Source organism: Colossoma macropomum, unplaced genomic scaffold (genome assembly GCF_904425465.1).
Source record: "Colossoma macropomum unplaced genomic scaffold, Colossoma_macropomum, whole genome shotgun sequence".
Classification (NCBI taxonomy): domain Eukaryota; kingdom Metazoa; phylum Chordata; class Actinopteri; order Characiformes; family Serrasalmidae; genus Colossoma; species Colossoma macropomum.
This window is the reverse complement of record NW_023494786.1, coordinates 27356004-27378596: the sequence shown is the minus strand read 5'-3', so window position 1 is coordinate 27378596 and position 22593 is coordinate 27356004. Positions and strand designations below refer to the sequence as shown.

Sequence of the window (22593 nt, the reverse complement as noted above, 5' to 3'; positions counted from 1 at the left end):
TAATTCAATTCAGACTTAATTCTTTCAGAAGTAAAGATGGGGAGGGGTTTACCACTCTGTGAAAAACTGCATGATCAAATACTGCAACAATTCAAGAACATTTCTCAATGTAAAATAGCAGAAAACTTTTGCTTTTCATCATCTACGCTACATAATATCATTAAAAGATTCAGAGAATCTGGAGAAATCTCTGTCTGTAAGGGACAAGGCCAAAAACCAGTATTTGCTGGTCATGATCTTCGGGCCTTCAGGCAGCACTGCATGAAAAACAGACATGATTCTGTAGTGGAAATGCATGGGCTCAGAAACACTTCTGAAAACCACTGTCTGTGAAAACAGTTCGTTGTTGCATCCACAAATGCAAGTTAAAACTCTAAAACGCAAAGAAGAAACCGTATATAAACAGGTTCCAGAAACGTCGCCGCTTTCTCTGGGCCTGAGCTCATTTAAAATGGACAGAGGGGAAGTAAAAAGTGTTCTGTGCTCCGACAAATCAACATTTAAAATTCTTTTTGAAAATCGTGGACACTGTGTCCTCCGGGCAAAGACCACTCAGCTTGTTATCAGTGCACAGTTCAAAAGCCAGTATTCATGATGGTATAGGGGTGCATTAGTGCACATGGTTTGGGTGACGTGCACATCTGTGAAGGCACCATCAATGCTGAATGATATATATATATATGTTTTGGCAACATATGCTGCCATCCAGATGACGTCTTTTTCAGGGAAGGCCTTGTTTTATTCAGCAAGACAATGTCAAACCGCATTCTGCATGTATTACAACAGCATTGCTCTTTATTGAAAGAGTCTGGGTGCAAAACTGGCCTGCCTGCAGTCCAGATCTGTCACTACTGAAAACATTTGGTGCATTATGAAATTAAAAATATGACAAAGGAGACCCTGAACTGATGAGCGGCTGAAATTCTATATCAAACAAGAACGGGAAAACATTTAACAGTTGGTCTCCTCAGTTCTCAAACACTTACAGAGTGTTGTTGAAGAAGAGGTGATGAAACACAGTGGTGAACATGCCCCCGTCCCAACGTTTTTGGAACGTGTTGTTGGCATCTAAATCAAAATGGGCATATAATTTTCAAAAAACAATAAAATTTCTCCGTTTCAACATTTGATATGTTGTCTTTGTAGTATTTTCCTTTAAAAATATTTTCCTATTTTTACTTGTAATTTGCACAGCGTCCCAACGTTTTTGGAAATGGGGTTGTGTGTGTGTGTGTGTAAGACTTGTGACCATATATGTGTGTGTGTGTGTGTGTGTGTGTATGTGTGTGTGTATGTGTGTACATATATATATATATATATATATATATATACATATATATACACACATATACACACACACACACACACACACACACACACACATATATGGTCACAAGTCTTAGCCATAGGATTTTCTGAGGTCTGATCTTATAGATGTTAAATGTTGCCCATTAATGGGCTGTTTATGTTGCAGTTTTCAGCTCTTTACCTGCTTGTTTTATGTTAAGAAATGTTAAATTATTGCGCTTAAAAGAAACTTGTATTCATTAATGAAACATGAAATGACAAGCAGGAAGTGTAATGTCTGAATGGGTACAAGTATGGGAGCCAGTGCTTTAAGGCGATTAGGCTCATGTGTTTTTCAAGCATGTGATAATTGTTTAAATGAAAGCTGTTGCGCTGCTCTTGCACACTCTTGCAACTAATCTTTGGCTCCATTCTTTTTCGGAGGCTTTCCATCCCCTCGGCTCTCCGGCATGAAACTGTCACGTTGCAGAGCTTGGGGACATTTTGTATCTTCAGCTCAACTCGATCTCTCTTTCCATCTCTCTTTACTTTCTCCTTGTGTGCTGAGCTTGTCTCTTAAAAGCCTTTGTCCTTCCCTTCCCTGTGTATCCTCAGGTCTCTGTTGGAAACTTAATCACATTCATAGCATGTTTCTCTCTCTCTCTCTCTCTCTCTCTCTCTCTCTCTCTCTCTCTCTCTCTCTCTCTCCCTCTCTCTCTCTCTCTCTCTCTCTCTCTCTCTCTCTCTCCCTCCCTCTCTCTCCCTCTCTCGCTCTCTCTCCCTCTCTCCCTCTCTCTCCCTCTCTCTCCCTCTCTCCCTCTCTCTCCCTCTCTCTCCCTCTCTCTGCCTCTCTCTCTCGCTCTCTCTCTCTCTCTCTCTCTCCCTCTCTCTCTCTCACTCTCTCTCTCACTCTCTCGCTCTCTTTCTGAGAACTGTCTTTCGTTGCTTGTCATTGTGATATTCACCTTTTTATATATGCCCATGTCGTTCTATATGAAAAGTCCCCGAACTGTCAGAATCTTTCTCTCAGTTGCGTCTCTTACAGCGTTTGGTAGTAAAAGCCGTAGACTGTTTGAAGTATAGACACACTCTGTAGTCGGGTTGGTTTTGGGACTTTGATACAGTCAAGTCATATCAGTCTAACCCTCAGCTTGGGGGTTTATACACTTAAAAAGTCCTATGAATAAATTAATTTATGTATCTGCTTTTAATTTGATAATACATATGTCAATTTGGCAAAAGAATAATGATTTGGAATTAAAGCCTGTCCTGCTGTGACGCTACTGATTAGTCGAGTGCAGTTAGAAGCTGGTCTCATTCTGCAGTCTTTTAGATGTGAGTTCCAACATTAGAATAACTGGCATGAAATGAGAAGGAGGTTGTTCAAAACTTTCATTCCAAGATTCTGTCCATATCTTTTTAATATAATGTTTTAAGTATATCAGAATCAGAATAACTATTTTGCCAGTTTATTACACATACAAGGAATTTGTCCCCTTGAGTGCAAACATGTATGACATGTAAAGTAATGAAAGAGAAAATGTGAATAAAAATAAAACAAATAATAATATGATTAATAATAATAATAACAATAATAATAATAATAATAATAATAATAATAATAATAATAAATAATTAAGAGCCAGTGTGAAAGGAGCTAAAGAGAATATCTGTGGATATTAAAATCTGAGTAGACATACACCGGTCAGGCATAACATTATGACCACCTCCTTGTTTCTACGCTCATTGTCTATTTTATCAGCTCCACTTACTATATAGGTGCACTTTGTAGTTCTACAATTACAGACTGTAGTCCATCTGTTTCTCTGCATACTTTGTAGTAACGCTGATGTGGTGGTGGTGTGTTAGTGTGTGTTGTGCTGGTACGAGTGGATCAGACACAGCAATGCTGCTGGAGTTTTTAAACAGTGTCCACTCACTGTCCACTCTATTAGACGCTCCTGCGTTGTTGGTCCACCCTTGTAGATGTAATGCCAGAGGCGATAGCTCATCTCTTGCTGTATAGTATGAGCTAATCATCCTCTAGTCCTTCATCAGTGGTCACAGGACGCTGCCCACAGGACACTGTTGGCTGAATATTTTTGGTTGGTGGACTATTCTCAGTCCAGCAGTGACACTGAGGTGTTTAAAAACTCCAGCAGCACTGCTGTGTCTGATCCACTCGTACCAGCACAACACACACTAACACACCACCACCACGTCAGTGTTACTGCAGTGCTGAGAGTGATCCACCACCCAAATGGTACCTGCTCTGTGAGGGTCCATGGGGTTCCTGACCACTAAAGAACAGGGTAAAAGGTGGGCTAACAAAGTATGCAGAGAAACAGATGGACTACAGTCTGTAACTGTAGAACTACAAAGTGCACCTATATAGTAAGTGGAGCTGATAAAATGGACAATGAGTGTAGAAACAAGGAGGTGGACATAATGCCTGATCAGAGTATACTATATACTATTATATACAGAAAATTATAGAATAATATATACATTTGTAAAAATGAATATCTGCTCAGTTGTGCAAATAAGCATAGAGAAGGAGTTTTACTCTAATACAATAAGGAGGTTTGTTTGGTTTCAGTTTAAAGTGTGAGGTTTTTACTGTGGTTAATGAGCTCTACAGCTCTGGGGAAAAAGCTGTTAGCATGTCTAGCTGTGCTGGCTTTAATGGCCCTGAACCTTCTACCAGAGGGAAGTGGCTGGAAGAGGTGATGTACAGGATGAGAGAGAAAGAATAACAGTTGATGTTTAGTATTAATGTTATTCATATTTTTTTTTCTGTATTAAATTGTCACACACATACACACATTATCTAAACCACTTATCCTCTTGGGTCGCAGGGAGAACTAGAGACTGCATTATCTTTACTTTTGTATTTTTAGTGTTTATTTTAGTTGAGTTAGCCAGCTTGCAAACTGCTATGCTATCTCCTTGGCTTACTGCATTTAAATACAAGTCTATTTATATAGCACAGAACATGCACAAAGGCAATTCAGTGTGCTTTACGTAACTGAGAGCAAAAGGAAAATTAAAGACAAAGTACTTAAGAGAGAAAACACAAAGACAAACATCTCAGAAAACATAATTAAAAGATGTACAAAGCCAAACAAAACAAAGAACATAATTGTTATTTAAATGAGCTTATTAAGGATGAAGTGCAGTAAGAATGGAGTGCAAGTTATGGAGCTCAGTAAAAAGAGACATGTTTTTAACTTGAATGTAAATTTGCTATATTTGGGGCACATCTAAGATCTTCCAGCTGTTTGTTCCAGTTATATGTTGCATAACAGCTAATGCTGCTTCACCATGTTTAGTTTGGACTCTGGGCTCTACTAGCTGACCTGAGTCCATGGATTTAAGAGACCTACTCTATATTCTTGAAGCATATCAGAGACATATTCTGACCCTAAACCACTGAGTGGTTTATAGACTAGTAGCAGCACCTTTCTGAAACTACATGGATGCTATTGTATAGATTTAAGAACTGGAGTAATAATCTGACAGATTATGTTCACATTTATGTTTCTACTGTTAGTGTTTAGAGAATCAGCTACTTTGCTTACTGCACCTAAAAGCATGGAGGCGAACTACAAATGTCTAGTGTGACTGCAGCTGAAAACTTTTGCACAGTTCTGTATATGGTCAGAAAATTAGTGCATTCTTTATTGAATAATGTTATAATCAGTTATAACATTCAAAGTCAACTCTACTGAATCTTCAGATTGATGTATTTGGTGCATCCTCATAAATGACTCTGTAAAATATTTCCAGCGTGGTGAATCACTGTCACTGATGTTAAGCGTGTCCTGTTGTTATAGGTGGCGCTGTATATCTGGGATGAAGGTAAAGGGCCCAGGCTGACGGCAGTTCCGGAGCTGTGTACGCTGCCAGAGAATTCCCCCAGAGCCCATCACTGCGCCACCACCGTTAGGACGCACTCACCACTGTGTGTAGGTAACCGCAACACCTGGCAACCAGAGCCAGTACATCTTGCACCAGCACGGCCACTGCTGTACAGGACTGGTTGCTCAAAGCAACCCAGTGCTGACTGTAGAGGCCCAATATCAAACCCAAAAATACTAAATACATTTTTCTTTTTGAAAACCGGAAACTTCAGGATTTGCTCCAAATTCCTTACATTCTTTCCTAGAGTGTTTAGCTTTATCTGAAATGTGGAACAATTACAGATTTATGTGTGCCACTTCAAAGGCCTATGGTTATTATTATTACATAAACTTTATCCATGCGTTTTTGCCGCAGATACTAAAACGAAAATGCTTACATTAACAGTTTTGTAGCCAGAGAGAACGGGCAGCTCCAGTGTGAGGTTGGAATGATGACGTGGCTGTTAAGCAAACAGCAGTTTTTGTGAACTTCGTGGAAGGTCAGGGATGTGCTTTTGCCAGGATAAGATCTTTTTTTTTTATGGAACTTTTTGGAGATTCTTTGAAGTGCCCTGAATTCCCTGGGATGATCCATGTCCTGCTCTCATTTTACTGCTTCCCTCAGATTGCTCTGATCAGTTTCTGGATTGAATGCTATTGTCTTCACAAGAATTCCGCTCTTCATTCTTCATTATTGTCTTCATTTGAATCCTGCTCTGCATTCTCAGTCGCAGAGTTGAACCATGCATAATTCATCTCCACAGATGGAGGAGTAAATGAATCCAAAGCTTGCGATCCACTAATTTGGTACACAGAGTTCATCTGCAAACTTACTTTTTCAGGCCGTGCATGCGTTTAGTGTCTTTCCAACACTGTAGTGAAATTTGTAACATTTCTCTTTTTACTGGGCTTCCTAAGAAAACAATACAGCCTCCACAACTTGTACAAAATTCGGCAGCACGAATCCTAACAAAAACAAAACAGAGAGATCACAGCACTCCTGCTTTGAAAGAACTGCACTGTCTGCCTGTATCATTTAGGATAGATTTAAAGGTTCTGCTACTAGTTTTTAAGGCTCTAAATGACCTTAAAGCACAGCTTACATTACAGAATGTCTGTCTGTTTATGTTCCAGCGCGTGATCTTAGATCTACAGATACTGACCTTCTACAAATACCTTCTGTAAAATACAGAAAACAAGAGACTCTTTCAGTTATTCTGCTTCTAAACTGTGGAACTCAGTTCATCTTTTATCAGACAGTCAAGCTCAGTTCACACTTTTTAGAAACTTTTAAAAACGTACTTCTTTAACTTAGCATTTAATTAGAACTCTGTGTCTCTTGGTATTAATCTTGCAATTTGATCTGTGTTATTTTTTTATATGGTTTTAAATTACTCATAATTTCTTATATTACTGTTAAGCTTTATCACTTGTCTGTAAAGCACTTTGAGCTGCCACCGGCATGAAAAGTGCATTTTAAAAGAAGATAATTAATCATTATTATTAATATTAATATTATTTCTTACTTTTCCTCCTCTTGTGATGTTACTTTAAAGGGCCCATGTTCGGGGAAAACTGAGTTTTCTCACTCTTTATCTCTTAGAATTAAACAGGCTGTTTTTTAAACCACAACCTCTTTAAAACCACCTCCTTGTTTCTACACTCATTATAGACTGTAGTCCATCTGTTTCTCTATTTATGTGGTGGATCATTCTCAACACTTTGACACTGGCGTGGTGGTGGTGTATATGTTGGGCTGGTATGAGTGGATTAGACACAGCAGCACAACCCAAATATCTGCTTGGTGGTGGTCCTGTGGGAGTCCTGACCACTGAAGAACAGGGTAAAAGGGTGCTGACAAAGTATACAGAGAAACAGATGGACTACAGTCTGTAATTGTAGAACTACAAAGTGCTCCTATATGGTAAGTGGAGCTGATAAAATGGACGAGTGTAGATACATGGAGGTGTACTCAATGAAGTGGCCCATCAGTGCATGTTTAAAAAAAAAAAAAAGCTCTGTTCTGACTTCCCTTTATTGTGCCTCATTTAAAGAGCTGAACCACTCCTTGTCATTGTAAATGGGCAGAGCTAAACTGCTATAGGCTAAATAGACATACTGCACCTATGCCTGGGATGCATAAACAACAGCCTAGCAACACCTTAGTAACCACCTGGGATACCATAGTAGTGGCCTAGCAACACCTTATCAACCATTTTGGATTGACTAAAACATGCTTTTACAGAATCACAAAAATTTCAAGATTCGAAACTGCTGGTCACTTTCTGGACTGTATGGACTGCACATTTTTAAACTTTAGTTTTAATGTTTACCCTTTATATAAAATAGTCAGATGTAGTGTATAAACATTGTTTCCAAACCATACCGTTCACTTTCCCATACCTTACAGTCCAGACATGGAAGGTAAGCTCCAAAAACAGCCTGAATTCATTGTTTCTGGGATGTCATGAAAACAAATGTTTTTGCATTTATATCTGCTCATTTAATCTACAGCAGTTTAGCCCCACCCACTCACCCTGAAGTTATAAGCAGTGTTTCAGTCTGAACAGCACAACACAGGGAAGCCAACCTGAACAGAGGTCATTTACATATATCAGTCTTAAAGGAAGAAGCAGCCTGTTTTAGTCTAAGGGATGAAGAGAGGATGGAAATTGATGTGTATTGTTTAGAATTATGCCTGTTTAAGCTACATAAAACCATGTGGACTTGTGAGAAACAAAATCTAGGAAATGGGGCTTTTAATAGGTTCAGACATCATGGAAGGATATGCTAATTTATTTTAGCTCAAAAACACAAATTCAGACAACAGAATGTGGAGAGAATGAGTTTCAAGTTGCTTGGTGTTTCAAGGCGCTGTAGTTCTGCTGAGAATTCATTACATTATAATTACTAATTCACATTCAAGCTCAGAGCTACTGCCTGAGATAGATTATTCAGGGAGATTGATGAGTGACATCACCCCCCCATCTCTAAGTGGAAGATTGCTAATGGTCTCCTCCAGCTTTTATTACTGCGTGATAGAAAGCACTTTGCCTCTCATTATTTCCCTTTCTCTTCTGTGTTCTATTCCTCCTTTCCTGAACAGCGATTACCATAAATCTCAGGGAAGAAATAAACTTCTCTTATCCAATCCAGTCAACTGCTCTTATCCAATCCCACTGACCAGTAACTGCACTTCCTTTAAGCATTTAACTAAATTATCATGTTCTTTTTTTTGTTATTGTAACACATTTAATAGAAACAGTAATATCTTCTTCTGTATTGCTTACTTCAATACTTCCTGCAAAACTTTACACAATTTCCCATCTCTTAAGCCAAATGTAGTTAGTTTGCCAAGATATGTTTGGTGTCAGACGTTTGCTTCTTTAGTTCTGCTGCAGCTATGCAGTTGTAGCTTACAAGTAATGGAAGCTTATACCCCCTCCAATTAGCATTGTACAAACTGCATGCACATCTATTTGAGATTACCTAACATGTCAACATGGTTTGACGCAAACGTATGATGATTTAGGCATTCGGTTAGCAAAAAGGGACAAAGTTAAAGTTTTGGAGTGGCCTAGTCAAAAGTTTGACTTGACCCCCACTGAGATGCTGTGACAGGACCCTATATATGGGCAGTTTGTGCTTGAAAGCTCTCCAGTGTGGCTGAATTAAAGTAATTCTGCAAAGAAGAGTGGGTCAGAATTCCTCCACGGCGATGTGAAAGACTGATCAGAGGTTTTAGGAAGCGTTTGATTGCATTTGTTGCTGCTAAGGGTGGCAAAACCCAGGGGGCAAATGGGTGAAATAGGTGTTGCAAAACGTTTTTCCTTAAATAACTGCGATAATCATTCAAAAACTGTGTTTTGTGTTTCCTTGTGTTCTTTTTGTCTTATATTACATTTTATATGACTATCTGAAACCATTTAGTGCCACAAATATGCAGAAATACACAAGGAGGACGGGGGGCAAATAAGCTCCCCAGACAATAAATTAGTCACCTTCCTTGTTTAAGGTGATAGTAATTTCAGAGGATGGTCTCTGTGCGACAGGATTCATAGATTGAGAAAAGGTGGTCCGGTGGATGTCTCATTTGATGTGTGGAAAATGGGTTAGAAAACAGATGTTAATGATTGGCAAAAAGGAGTGATTGCATTAGAGCGTCCCAAAGGCCATAGTGTGAAGGAAGTAGCTGAATTTGCAGGTGTATTGAAACGTACGGTCATGTGTTTCATGGCTCATGAATAAAAATTGCTTTGCTTTTAGGCAAAAATTGCTTTTTGAAGTTCCTTCACAACCAATTTCTAAAAGAACTCTTCTCAGGCAACTGCATGCCATGAGCATATGGAGCAGAGTGACACACAAGTGGTCTTTGCTCACTTCTGCTCACAAAGTTGTCAAGTTACAGTGGGCGAAGAGACACAAAAACTGGACTGTTCATGACTGGAAACGTGTTATCTGGTCAGATGAATCTCCTTCCTACCTGCATGTGGATGATGCTGGGCGTCGTGTTCATCATAGACCTCAGTAAGCCTTCAGTGAGGACTGCGTTCAAGGTGTGGTTCAAGCTGGAGGAGGTTCTTTGATGTTCCGGGGGTGTTTTAATTACGTAGAAATGGGTCGTTTGGTTGAGGTGATAGTAAATTTCAACCACAGTGCCTACTTTGAGCTGCTGCACAACCAGGTTTTGCCTTTTGCTCATTATCTTACCGAGGAACCGAACATTTTTCCTGGCCCGCAAAGTCCCCAGATTTGAATCCTCTTGAAAATCTGTGGGACGTCTACCTGGAACATTGAGTAAGACCCCAGGGAAGACAACCACGAAATCTGGCCGAACTGCACAATTCTCTGATGCAAGCGTGGCTGAACATTAATGTTGCCAGCATCCAGAAACTTGTCAGGTCAAATCACAGCTGTTATTCGTGCTTGTGGAGGTATTACCTGCTGTTAGGTACGTTTGTCACAGGTGATTTTTTTTTTTTGTCTAGTTAGCTTACTTTTTCAAAGAACTATATGCTAACAAGCACAATTATGTCAATAGTGTGACATCGTTTCACTTGAAAAAGTCACTTGAAAACAAAGTACAAAATGTCTAGATGTAAGTGATCTTATTAATCTTACAAAATTCTTAAAACAATCTCAAAATGAATATTAGATGTACTCGGTAGATTTAAGATGATTTGACTGATTAAGATATCAGTTTTTGCAGTGTAGTGCCCAGCTGTGCCCAGCTGTGCCCAGCTGTGCCCAGCTCTCCACTACGCGACTTTACGGGTTATCTCAGTCTGGGCCTGTAACATTTTTCATGTCGTTGTATGACTCCTCCTCACCACCGCTTCTGTAAAAGTCCCCTGGTTCTCAATTTCCTCTCTGTGCACTCATTGCAAAACCTCTGAACTGCTGAAGCATGACTGGCCTCAAAGCCGACGTGATCCCAGCTTTGTTTTCTGCCTCCCTCAGCACCTTGTAATGCCTTGTTGAGAGCTTTCTCTCACACACAGAGATATACACATGACAGTCGGGGTTTAGATTCCCTTGTTCACGCTAAAGTCAAAGCTTCTTCATTGATTGTGAGCAGCAGGCATTTCCTGAACATGAGCAAGCTCCTGCTGGGTGCTTCTCTGTTTGTCCCTCTGTGTGTATTTCTGTATGTGTCTCTGTGCTGTGTACAGAAAATTAAGGCAGACACAAAATTGTGGCTTTTCTGCCACTTTAGCTATTTTCCATTAATAACGTCGTCTCGGAATGCTGTTGTTGTTTTTATTTTGATGTAAAAATGTGATCTAACAAAGCTGAAAATTAGTGATGCACCAAAATGAAAATTCTTTTTTTTTTAAAAAAACTATGTATCATTTTATTTGTTTTGAATAAACACACTAAACATCGGAAGTCCAAAGTAATAAAGAGAATACATTTTCATTATTAATAACATGTTTTCAACCGGACAAATTGATGGAACTTACTGCAGTGATTACAATATGTAGGCTACCATATGTGCAATGAAATCTAACAACCTTCACAACAGAGAATTGTTTCATAATTAGGCTGGCTTGATAAAAAGTTCATAAGTTAATCAGGAGGGTCAGATCTACACAACTCTTAATAAAGGCCCCTGTGATTTGATGTGTGTTAGCTTAACTATTTCCAAAGCTGTCCTCATTTAACTTTACTGACTGTATTCAAATCATTACAGTAGAGAGAATGTTTTACCCAAGATAAGCAATCTGACCAGACACCACACCTCAGTTTGGCTCCTTTTCTCCGGCTGAAATGGTGGGGAAAAATTTGATAAATAAAGCTAGAATCACTGTTTTCTGGCCGGCAGTCAGGATTGGTTGGCACCACAGGGATTTCCATTGGTTGAATGACGTAATACATGCCGGGAACTGTAGTGAATGTACATTGAACTGAGCGAGCGGACGGATATAATGCTCCACTTCAGAATACTACATAACATGACAAGCGACATATTAAACTCTAGTTTTAGGATGGAATGCTCCTTTAAGTCAGGCGCAATGGCTGAAGTGCAGCAGGAGCAAAACCCATGTTCTTCTACATAGCAACTTTTTAAAAACCAAGACATTTTTTGCTACTTTTTACCTGTATTTATGTTTATTTTTATTTATTCTAATGCTATATAATACTTATATAGGTTAAATAGTGCACATGTAGAGTATTAGAACCATCTCTTCATCTTTCTCTCACCAGGGTGAGCCAGTTAAAAGAGAGGACATATTTGTGGCCGTGAAAACGTGTAAGAAGTTCCACTTGGAAAGAGGTGAGCTTTCCTCATGTGAATCATGCTGTTTCTTTGCTCTGCCTAGCAGAAATACTGTTTGCTCCATGCTGTTCTGATAAAGTGCTGTGTAGATTGTTTCCCTCTTGTTTGGATGCATTTCTGTTTTTAAACACTGACCTTCCAGATGTGCTTTTTTAAAACAGTTCTTTGAATGAGGCAATACCCAGTCAGTGCATCTTTACAGATACCTTGTACAGGTATCTGTAGAGAGGCAATGATTGGTCATCTGCTCTGCAGTCTGACCATATTTTGTTCTCACCATGTTTTTTAATTTGTCCAATAAATACTTTCATCCACAAAACAGTTTCCTTGCAGAGACTAGACATTAGACCATAAACTTTGACATTAGTAATGCAGTTTTACAGAGAAGTCAAAGATCTGTTAGGTCTGTTTGTTCTTTGGAGCAACTCCCAGTGCTGTTCAGACACATTATTTGATGAATAGATTGGTTAAAGTGAATATTAAAGTAATTTTGGATAACTGATTATTGTATTATATTGTTTTATAATGTATTATATTTTATTTATCTGTAATCTCAGGTCAATCTAATTTCTCAGGTTACTTTCTGCACTTTGGGTGGTGATGGGCCAGTTCGGGTCAGTTTCAGCCAGAAATTTATTGTACTCAGGTCAGTTATAGACTCAAAACATGATGATGGTTGTTTTGAGAACGAATTTCGAGTTTTGTCAGGTTCTGTTTGGGCTCAGACGGAAAATTCCCGGCCAATATTTGGGTTTGTAAATCTACAAAATCTATAAAAGTGCACCGATATGGCTGATAAAATTACATTGCAAGGCAGTTGTTTCTAATAAACTGGAAACATGAAGCTGAAGCTGTTTTCCAATGTGTTCTAGTATGTTTCTTTGAGTCTCCTGGGTTGGGTTACTGCCTCCTGTGTCTGTGCAGTCAGGACACATTTAGCAGTATGAAAAAAGTGACTATTAGTGACTGTTACAGCCAATGAATTGGAGTCAGCACTGGTTGGAAATGAAAAGTAGTGCATATGTTTGCTTTTGGTACTACGCCTCAGTAAAGTGCTTTCCTTGAGTGCCTTTGGCTGAAAGGCATTGGTGTTGCTGTCTGTTTCAAATAAGTTTAATGTTTCAGATGTTTTAAAGGACAAACTATCAACCCAGTCATACTTAATTGCCCGGATTACCATAATTGTCTTTTAGAAGTCCCTTCGAATAACTTTGAAGGGCAGTATTAAAAGGAACGAGTGGGATCTTTTCGAATAATATTTACATAAAGCTGCACTCTGTATTGCTTAATTTTCCGTTTTGTAAACGGAGCCTTTAGGTGCTGTTGTTTGGACTGACTTCAGTTCTCATCCTCAGTCCTGTTTTGTATTGTTTTGCAAAGTTCATAAGCTATTCATTTGTGTTCCTATTAAATAATTGAATTCATATTATTCAATAGCCAACAGTTCACAATAATGTGCATCCGATGTCAGTTACTCCCTTGGCTTCATATGTGTGTCATCAAATAGATAAAAGTCAAATTGCAGATGTCAGGTGCTTTGATTTAAAGAGGCATTGCAGTGATGACTATGTCTACTGTAGACATCAGGCCAAGTAATTGCAATTACAAGGCGCTAGTAAATCTTTGATTGTCTGAACTGGAATAGAACTCATTACAGCATGAGTAAATCTTCATAACTGGTGGACCTAGAATAGAAGCTGCCTGCCAGTACATAATCTAAAGGTTTGGCAGGTTCTCTGTGTTTGTTGATCGATTTGTCTTTTGTCCTTTTGTAGTTCCTGTGGTGAAAAAGACGTGGGAGAAACAGGCTTCCCGACTGGAGTATTACAGCGACCATGCTGATCCCTCAATACCGACCATCAACCTCGGCGTGCCCAACACAGACAGAGGTCAGTTCCTGCTTTCCTGCTGTCCTGTGTAGTCATGTTATTATTGTCACGTGATCATATGATGACATTCATCGCGTGGTACACGTTTTAAGAGTCACGTGATCTCATTCACCTTGTCACGTCATTGCATTGACATTAACATGTGATATATTCACATTGTCATGTGATCTTATCATTCATGTCACACGGGCATACTGATGTTATATCACATGTAATCACAGTTTTTACATTGTCACATGATCACATGACTTGCATTGTCATGTGATCGAATAATATTTACATTGTCACGTGATCGAATAATATTTACATTGTCACATGTGATCGAATAATATTTACATTGTCACATGTGATCACATATTTACGCGTTATGTCCCATAGTTACTTGTAAACGTGTTTTTTTAGACACATTACATGTGATCATTACATGTGATCAATGCCATGCACAAAATAATACAGTCCAGCAGTGTCAGAAATATATAGTGTCAGATTGAATGTGCAGAATTATGCAGTGTGTGTAGTAATGCAGTATGCCATAGAATAGAATGTAGGGGTGGATGTAGATGCTCACCCTGTGATTCGATCACAATACTGGGTTCACGATTGGCCACTCTCATAATTTTTAGAATTAAATTGAAATCAAGAGAAATATGACTACACTGGTGTTCTTGCATAGCTTACTAATGACACTAGAGCTGGGAGGCAGGAATAGTGCTGGAGTGAGTTGTTGATTTTGTCCTGATGGTTAGCAAAGTTTGGTATTTAAACCGTCCAGTTTCCAATCCGATCATTATAGGTGGCAAAATAAATAGAATGCCCATTATCCGTGATGCATATGGTAAAAAATATGGGAGTGAAGAGTGGAAGAGGCACTCAAAATAAGAATGACGTCTAGTGCGGGACGTGGAGAGGGTCAGCAGTCAGTGTGTGTTTACTGATTAGACTCCTGTTGGTCTGTGGGAAGACGCTATTTCTGCGGAAGGTGCTGTGCCAGAGAGAGAGAGAGGAGAGGGGAGAACAGGACACAAGCTGGGTGAGAGACATCCATGATGATGGCGTGGACCCTAGTCTAGCATCAGATTGCATAAATATGTAGAAATCTAAGGTCCAGAACAGATAGATTGCCAAACCACAAGTCAGAACACTTTCTATGGTGCTGTAGGTTGTAGTTGGTGTAGCTTCTTACATGTCCAGTCGCTTTATTCTGGGGTTGGCCTGAACAGTGATTTGCTGGTTCCAAACACTTATTGGTATTTCTGAACAAGTACTCAAATACTCATCCTCATAATCTCACTTAAAATCAATGCTATTTCCATTTCATAAGTTTCCATTATTTTAAGTCAGCCTGTTCTTCAAAATGTATCCAGTAGTATATACCATGTACTACTAGTCAAGCTAAAGCTTAGCTGCTTGTTGCTATGGAAGCCGCAATATACATATATCTTTTATTATAGAGTCGTCACATAGATAAGTTTTAATTATCACCGTTATGATTTTAGTTTTAGGTTGTTTGGTTCGTTGCTTTTATCAAGATATTTTTTATTTGCCTAGTTTGCTGTTTTTATCATGGGAAGCAGCAGTGAGGCTGATAATCAGTCATAGTCGAGATACAGAGAGTGGAGAGGAGGATTTAGGAGATTTTAGAGCTTCAGGACTGTTTGAACTCAAGGAGGACCACCCTGGAAGCGACTGGGCAGGTACCCTGCTTGGCTGGTGCAACGGGACCACTGAACCTGTGATTACTTCCATTCTGTGGAATGCAGCTCTCAGTCAGTGGCGCATAGGGTCTCTGGCTGCACTGTTAGAAATAAAGGTGCTGTGCAGGTACAAAGTAAATGTTCCCTCAAAGGTACAACAGTGGTTTTAAGGTCCAGTTGTGAAACTTAAATAAGTTTTTCCAGGTGAAAAGTTCATATTTGTACCTTTTCATAATCTAAAGTTTTAAAACAGAACAGTAAAATAAAGAGCCTGCAGACGAGACGGGGGTGTGGAGTCAGTACAACTTAGAAAATCTAATCTCAATGGATTATGGCACAATTATGTTCCCTGACTAAAGGTACTGAGATGTACTCTTGAGGGTCCCACCCCAATGACAGGAGGGGTACTGCCCCAGTAACAGTTTTGTATCTGTATTTCTGAGAGTGTGCATGCATTTCATGGTTAGATGATTATATAAGGCCTCCTAGTTTATCTGTTGCCAGTAAAGTAGTTTGAACTCTGTAAGACTCTGCAGAGTTTGTTACTGTTTGATTAAGTCTGTATTTAAAAAAAAAAATAACTGTTTAAAGTCAAACATTTTGAGTAGATTACTCAATATTGTAATTTTAGTGACCGTCCTGCTGCCCACTAGCTTCCTGAATGCTAGCTTACATTAACTCATAGGTGTCAAGTTCTTCAGACAGTAAGCGTTACATCTACAGCCATTAAACTGTATAATCTTACTATTACTAATTAGCAACAACAGCGATTTATCCAGTTTTGATTTTCTTTACTGATTTATATTCCTCTGGTAATCATACTGATACCTTCATGCACAATTAGATGAGTGAAATACAGCTAAAAGGTACTAATACAAGTAAAGGAAAACACGGAGGGAGGGAGAGAGAGAGGAGAGAGGAGAGAGAGAAGAGCCAAAAGAGAAGTCTCAGCTGATGTAGTATTATCTGTAAGGTGAGATGGAGGAGTAAGGTCAGACTGAGTGATGAGGTGAGTATAATAACACTGTTATAACTCTATTAGAGTGATGCTCTGGATTCTCTGGCAGCTCTTTATTCCTGTGAGGTGATCTCTATTTAGAGCTTCCACCGCAGTCTGGTCAGATTAAAGTCACTGTTTGGGCATGTGAACAACAAGTCTCAGCGCGATGAAATCATCTTCCGGTGGTAACAGAGAACCTGTATTAGACTAGATTTTTCCTATCTTATCCTTATAAGGCTGTTTACCTCCAAAACTGCCACAAAAACATATTTATTTATATGGGTAAACTGTAGTGATGGACACCAGTGTTGAGTTTGTTAACATTATTTTTCAGAGTCTTAAATTTAATTGTGCTTTCTTCTAATTGGTTTATGAGCGGAGATGCTCATCATTTATTTTTACAATAATTTCATTAAAATTAAAGTAGTGAAGTAAAATGTTGTATTATTAATTAACTCAAGTAAGAATAATAGTACAGTGATTCCATTTTATTTCAAAAAGTGCTGTTACAGGGGAAAACTGTACTCAAGTACAGGAATGAGAGTAAATGTAATGCGTTACTCTTCACATTTGCTAATACTACACCAATTTAGCAGAACTACTTCTTTATTTTAGTGTTGTAATCCTAATATTATGAAAGCCTTTAATCGTTTAAGAGAATTGGAATTATTTGTTAATTAATTAGGAATAATTAATTAGGATTAATAAACTATTATTAATTATTATCCTGTAGGAGCTGGACTATGATGACTGAACAGTTGTTTAGTATTACTCACTTTGTCTAACAGTTCCTTACTATTTTGTAACTTGTACTAATTTTGTATGAAATGGAAAATTAACAGTTAATGGTTGTTAGTTTTTAACTAGTTACCACTTCAATTGCTAACTCATTATTTTCTATTTTAACGTTAGTACAGCTTATTACAACAATTTTACCATTTTATTACCAAATTGTTACCATTACAGTTGCTAATTTATTGTTTATTAACAAAAAGAAAATTAGCATGTCGTATTTAGGTAATTACTATAGAGTTACTCTAATATTACTATGTCATTACCCACTTATTCCCAACTGTAAATAAAGTGCTACCGTATCATGTTTATGACATGGTTATGTCAAAGTAGCAGGATTCAAGTAAAGTGTTACCATGAACTTCAACCCCATGCAAGACACCTCTGCCTGGGACCACAGCAGTGCCAGTGTTCCCTGTGTCCACTACCGCCAGAACCCACCACAGTAAATGGTATTTAGGCTCTGTACTTACTGGTTTTAGCACCACCCTCCTTTATGTATTGTTAAATTTTGCATTTATTAACAATAACAATTCTTTTTAAATGCCTTTGCAGATGAAATGTGTTAAAGCTGAGGCTTTAGTTTTTGTGGATTGAAAAAAAGATAAATTAATAATCGAATACCAACAAAACAACCAAATCCATTGGGTCAGTCCTGCTGTAGTGTCATTGGCAATCGTAATGATTTTATTGCCATTGCGTGTTATAACTTCTGTGATTTTAAGGAAAAGGCTGACTATCTAGTCTGTCCACTCTAGGCTCTTGGAGATTATAACATGTAAAAGTCTCAAAAAGACCAGCATGACAACAAAGCCTAAAGGTTCATATTCTCTTTTATTATGTTCCTTTAATTTTCACAGCATCAGTCTTTGGTGTTTACACGTAGAGAAAAAAAGGAACAGGAGTAATTGGCTTCATGGGGGACTTCACAGTGGGCCAAAACAACAAACAAAAGCAACTAGCCACCCCCGCATTACCTCCTTCACTAATCCCAAACAGAATAAAACAGAACACACACCCCTTCTCTAACTCCCTGGGTGTAAAACTGGAGAAAACAAGAGGTATCACAAATAAATGCCACCCACCCTACGGCCCCTGCAAGCCTTACTTGAGATTGATATGAGCAGTGACTACACAGGCCACAGAGCTTTTGAAACAAAGACAACACTAAAAGGCAGCAGACTTGAAAAACAGATCTAAAGGGATTAAGGTAGCTTTTCAGTGTCTACACTTTCAAGCCCAGCAATTAAAAAGAAAAACTCATTAATCTGGAAGATGACGAAAAGCATTTCAAAAGCCCAAACTGCGACAGTTACATAGCGCTGCCCCAAAGCTGAAGCACACTGGGCAGAAAGTGCTGATTAGTCAAGGGCTTTTCAATGTCACATCATGGTGAGTGACCAATTGCGAAGAATGGTCAAGCTGAAATTCCAAATACACTTTCGGGAAAAAAAAGGGATGGTGCAGGTACATTTTTGCACATCAAAGTACAAACAGTGTAAATGTACTACATTTACAACAGTGGTTTAAGGTCCAGCTGTAGCTTAAGTAGGTTTTTCCCAGGGAAAGTGTGTTTGTACCTTTTCTTAACCTAATGTTTTAAAACAGAACAATGAAATAAAAAGCCAAGTGTATAGTTCAGTCGAGATGTATAGAGTCAATGCAATTAAAAACATATAATTGCAGTGGAATATAGTATAATATGTTCACTAACTAAAGTGAAGACCGAAGACCTTGAGGGTACCACCCCAGTGTCAAGGGGTACCACCCCACACTCTCAGAAAAAAAGATACTAAACTGTCACTGGGGCAGTAACCTTCTTGTCACTGGGGTGGGACCCTCAAGGGTACATCTCAGTACCTTTAGTCAGGGAACATAACTGTATCATAATCCATTGAAATGATATTTTCTAAGTTGTACTGACTCCACACCCCCCGTCTCGCCTCCAGGCTTTTTAGTTTTATTGTTCTGTTTTAAAACATTCGGTTATGAAAAGGTACAAATATGTACTTTTACACTGGGAACAACTTATTTAATGTGCACAACTGGACCTTGAAACCACTGTTGTACCTTTGAGGGCACATTTACATTGTTTGTACCATGATGAATGAAAAATGTACCTTCACAGCACCTTTGTTTCTAACAGTGTAGTGACAGCTCAGTACCTTTTTTCTGACAGTGTATAGAACCTGGGCCAACCTGAAATCAGAACACTGACCTGGAAGGAAGATCCAGAATAGAAACAACTGAGTGGCCGGTAACCTATAGATAGTAGAGGTGAGCCATCAACCGGAAGGTATATCTGAGTGTACCTGGTATACGCCCCCCTACCTCCAACTGCCCAGAGTGATGCTGGCAATGCTCTGCTGGCAACATTCTGCTGCTCCCAGACTGGCCTGCAAAATAACAGGCAGACCACAATCATGTCTTTTCAATGCAAGTCGCAAGAGTCATAGAGTAATACGTCCTGGGCTGTAATATTGTGCTTGACTGGAGATTGAACCGCTGTTGCCCATCTGGGGTCTGTTGGTCAGAAAGTCCAATACGCAGTTGCACATGGGGCTATGCGGAGCTAGGCTACTGACCATTTTGGAAAGACCAACTGTGGTAAATGCAGAGCTGTAGTCAATAAATAACAATCTGACATTGATATTTCCTTCTAAAGATGTATCAGAGCTGTGTCATCGTCTACTGAACAAAGTGGGCTGATATGCGAACTGAAGTGGTCCTAGAGTGCTGGGGATGATGCTGTTTATGATGACTAGCTTTCCAGGCACTTCCAGGTACTGCCCATTGATGCTAAAGCGATAAGGAATGTTATTAGAGGGTGTGGTAGAGTTATTATGGAAAATGTGGTGATTAAACTGGCTGTTGGGAAGCCAATGCATCATCTCAGCCTTCCAAAGAATCCAGACATCCGAAAGGAGTGGCTGAAATATTTTCTTTCTCAGAATTTCACTCAGGTCTGAACAGTTTGTTCCCTTTATTTCAGTCCAGATTGATCTTTGAACAACAAAACACACAGGACGGGGCATCTGTAAAGGGGTCAGCCAATCAGAACAAAGGTTATTTACATATATAATTCATAAATGCACGGTAACAAAAACAGCTGTCGTTGTTCGGTTAAGAAAGGTTGGAAAATGGTCGTGTAAGAATGAATTGCACCTGCTTTTGGAACTCGAATCCCCACAAATGTTGTAAGTGGGGTAAAAAAAATGTACATATAAGAATAATAGAGAATACGACCTCTTTCAATGCATTTGGCCATAGCAGGGAATGTGCACCACCAGGTGATGCTGCTCAAGCAACAGACGGACAGTGATCGGATTTGGTTTCTCTGTTGGATGGTCATTGTAAGTGTCGTTACTAGACCCAGCTGTCACTGCAAGCTGCAGTTTACGTGTCTGTTACTTGATGTGTTTAGATCTGCAGCCCATCTCAGCAACTCTGAGGGCTCCTATACGCCCTGCACTTCAACTGCCAGCCACTTCCACAGCGCCTCATACCCACACTGTCTGTTTATCTAGCAGTGCTAACTAGGACACAAAACCTGTTTTAGTGTCCCTGAATGCTGGGAGACGTGACACAGCTAGGCAGTAGCAACTGCTTGAGGGGCTTATGACCTCTCACATGGAGGCCAAGACCCCTCCCCTGACTGCTGACTGCTCAAAAGAATAAATAAATCAATCTACCTGTATTTTGACTTGGAAGTTCCCTCTCTCTCTCTCTCTCTCTCTCTCTCTCTCTCTCTCTCTCTCTCTCTCTCTCTCTCTCTCTCTCTCTCTCTCTCTCTCTCTCTCTCTCTCTCTCTCTCTCTGAGGGTGACTTCCAATATAGCCAAGCATATTAAACAGGGACTGAAGAAGTTAAAATGAAATTGAATCGACATAAAATAACAAAAACATACAAATCTTTGAAATACAGTTGTTCAATAAAATAGTAAAAGTTCCAGTTCACTATAACTAAAGGCAGGCTTTCTCAATTTCTGTACACTTTAAAGAGTAACTCTTTACTGTAGGACAATGTATATATGGCTACATGACATCTGCATAAGGCCTTCATACCAACTGGCATAAACCAGCATTAACATTTATAAACACTTACTCTAATATGTGTCATTTGTCATAAAGGTTGCTTTTGCCAAGTTTGATGTCAAGACATTGTGGAATTGGTTTAAGACAGTGACGTTATGCACCCAGTGGATGCAGCTGTGTCCACACTGCTGCATCCATTGGGTGCATAACGTCACTGTTTTAAACCAATTCTGTGAAAAGACACAGAGCGATGTGGTTTTTGTCAAGAATGGCATGTAAACACAGTGTGCTCCACTGTTTCTGGAGATTGTTGACACTTAGCTGAGCTGTGCTAGAAGCTGTAGAGAGCTACATAAGCAGTAGAGTTGACCACGGAAAAGAAAATAAAGTTCGTCACTACGGAAAAAGCAACAAGTAATGTTTCAGTCATACACTCCAGACATCTACAAGTAGTGCTGTGAAAGGTAGGACGGGTTGATTAGCCTTCATCTACAGTGGTATGCAGGTTGTTTTTATGGTAATAACAACCTGTATTATAGTAATAACTGTAATAGTAGTATAGTAATAGTAATATTATAGCTGTAACAACCTGTTATATGGTGATAACTGTAAAAGTAGTGTAGTAATAGTAATGTTGTAGTAATAACATGAATTCCAGTAATAACTGTAGTAGTAGTAGTAGTAGTAGTAGTATAGTAATAGTACTACTATAGTAATAGCTAGTAAATGCAAGGTCAGCACTCCTGTGCTGTTTAAAATTGAGTTTTGTTTTTTTTAGTGGAAGCTACAGTGAACTAGGCTGGGTGGCTAGTTGATGGTTGTGTGCCTCACTATAGCTATGTCTCTGGCACATAATGCTTCCTAGTTGCCGCCATAACCCCAGTTTGGGGAATTCCACCACTGTTTCTAAATTTCTGCATAATTCAGTGGTTGGGTTTGGGTGTTTTAAATACTTGTAGAGGAACGTACAGACTCATATTTCTTTACAGTGGTGCTCATAGGAACCAGGGATTGCGATGTGTATGCAGCCATTTTATTTACTATCCAAAACCACCAGTGAACCTACGTGTGTCTTCTGAGTGTTTATATCTAATGTTGATAATGGTAAAATAGTGGGAAGTCTGTATACAGAGAAGACATGTTCCGTGGGGACTGTTTTGCCTTACAGCTGCAGAAAATCAGATTTTGTCAGTCATTCATTCAATTTTTTCACA

General features: G+C 39.1%; 1 protein-coding gene across 1 annotated transcript in view; it reads left to right on the top strand.

Moving 5' to 3' along the window:
- The window catches only part of b3glcta (beta 3-glucosyltransferase a), a 212894-nt gene that overhangs the window by 155841 nt on the left and 34460 nt on the right, over window positions 1-22593 (top strand). The window contains exons 9-11 of the mRNA XM_036565255.1: window positions 5124-5255; window positions 11898-11967; window positions 13746-13859. Of these exons, the coding sequence (XP_036421148.1) occupies window positions 5124-5255; window positions 11898-11967; window positions 13746-13859 (316 nt within the window). The remainder of the gene's footprint in view (window positions 1-5123; window positions 5256-11897; window positions 11968-13745; window positions 13860-22593) is intronic.